The sequence below is a fragment of the Cenococcum geophilum genome (assembly GCF_001692895.1).
Source record: "Cenococcum geophilum 1.58 unplaced genomic scaffold K441scaffold_5, whole genome shotgun sequence".
Classification (NCBI taxonomy): domain Eukaryota; kingdom Fungi; phylum Ascomycota; class Dothideomycetes; order Gloniales; family Gloniaceae; genus Cenococcum; species Cenococcum geophilum.
In genome coordinates, this window is record NW_027137563.1 from 3287444 (window position 1) to 3289263 (window position 1820).

At 36.5% G+C, this 1820-nt stretch overlaps 1 protein-coding gene across 1 annotated transcript; it reads left to right on the plus strand.

The window, feature by feature from the left end:
- Window positions 1–1098: 1098 nt before the first annotated feature.
- K441DRAFT_540580 (uncharacterized protein) lies at window positions 1099–1536 on the plus strand (the record flags this gene model as incomplete). The annotated part of the gene is made up of 2 exons (XM_067642603.1): window positions 1099–1246; window positions 1442–1536. Coding segments are annotated over 2 exons (243 nt in total), but the record flags the coding sequence as incomplete, so codon positions are not given.
- Window positions 1537–1820: the final 284 nt, after the last annotated feature.

Below are 1820 nucleotides of genomic sequence, written 5' to 3' on the forward strand. Positions count from 1 at the left end.
ACATATTAGGTTTAGCCTATTTTAAGACCAGCCATATAATTGTCTGTTAGCGCTTATATAACTAACCCCAGGAAACCCACTCTTAGGAGCCCTACTATATTAAAGCCTTACGCGTTACGGAATAAACTAAAACTAGTTATCGTAGCTTAGTATTTAACTAAGCCCTACGAAGCCTTAGTCTAAGCCGCGTTAGGTTAGCTTAACTTTTCTACACCCAATCTTTAATCTTTAGTATTTACTCCCACCTTACTTCCTTCCTTATACTTTTCTCCCTAGTTATTTCCTTATTATAAGACGCGCTTAACGTGTTCTTAGCCTCCCTATACTTATCTACCATTATACCGTCCTTATATACTAGCCTCTTTAATCTTTCCTCCTTGCCTACCTATCCGCCTGCCATGCGGCCCTCCTAATATAGCTCTTAGCGCGTTTGCTTATAATAGTAAATCTCTCTAGATTAGAGATAATTAAAACGAAGCCTATTAGGGAAGGACTAAATAACTTTTATAATTTATTTAACTTAACTTATTAGGATCTAGGCACCCTAGCTCTCTAGCGTAGTATTATATACACTTAGTTAGATTAACAGTGCACGCCCTCCTACTAAAGAAATCCTTTTTATTTTCCCGTTTTTTAGTTTTATTTTCGGTTTCCTAAATCCCTAATCCCAACTTTAAAATATCTTTTTATTTAACGTTTAGTAAAAATAAGTAATAATAGTCTAACAGAATAAATACCTCTTACGCTACCTTCCCCCCATAGACATATTTTAAATCCTTTTACAGTAAAGGGTAATCTACCTCACATTCGCCAGTTTAAGTTATGGGACTTATATCCTTAAAATATACTTTAAATACTACCATATAGCCAGCTACTTAGATAGTAAGCCTTCTACTACCGGATTTCTATTACTTATTTAGATCCTACTAGCATAGAGCTAATATATATGTCTCTCTTCGTCTAGAAATACCACTGCTTTTGTTAATAAACAAATTACCACAGCGCTTTAAAAGTTTAGCGTTATTACAGGCTGTGGAATATAGATAAGAAGCAGAGTCTTATATTCTACTAGAAGTAGGAGCTAACATCTAAGCAATAGACGATTTTGGTTGGACGCCGCTGTTACTAGCTATAAGTAATGGTCACGAGGCGGTAGTAAAGATACTTCTTGCACGGGATAACATTAATCCAAACTCCAAGGATAAATTTAGGGCTACGCCACTGTTATTAGCCGCAGAATATAGAAGTAAGATAGTAGTAGAGCTATTACTTATACGGGATAACGTTAACTTGGTTCCTAAGAGCGCTTTTAGAGATATACCGCTATTATAGGCCGCAATAAACGGGCATAAGGGGGTAGTAAAGCTACTGCTCGCGTAGGATAGTGTTAGCCTAAACCATAAGGGCTTCTATAATTAAACACCGCTATTAGTAGCTACAGAACGCGGGTATAAGGTAATAGTAAAGCTACTGCTTATAAAGGATAGTATTAGCCTAAACTCTACCAATATTAAAGGTCGGACTTCGCTCTTATAGGCTATAGAGAGTGGAAAAAAGGGGATAGTAAAGCTACTGCTTACGTAGAAAAGCGTTAACTCTAATTTTAAGGATAGTAATAGTCGGACACCACTCTTATAGGCTGCTTAATAGGCACGTAAAACTATAGTAAAACTATTACTTAAGGACGGCGTTGACGCGAAATCTAAGGATAAATATAGTGAAACGCCGTTGTAGTGGGCAGCGGAGGGCTAGCATAAGATAAGAGAAATATATTTATCAAATACGCGGCTAGTAGGGTTAATAGATAAGATATATAAGCT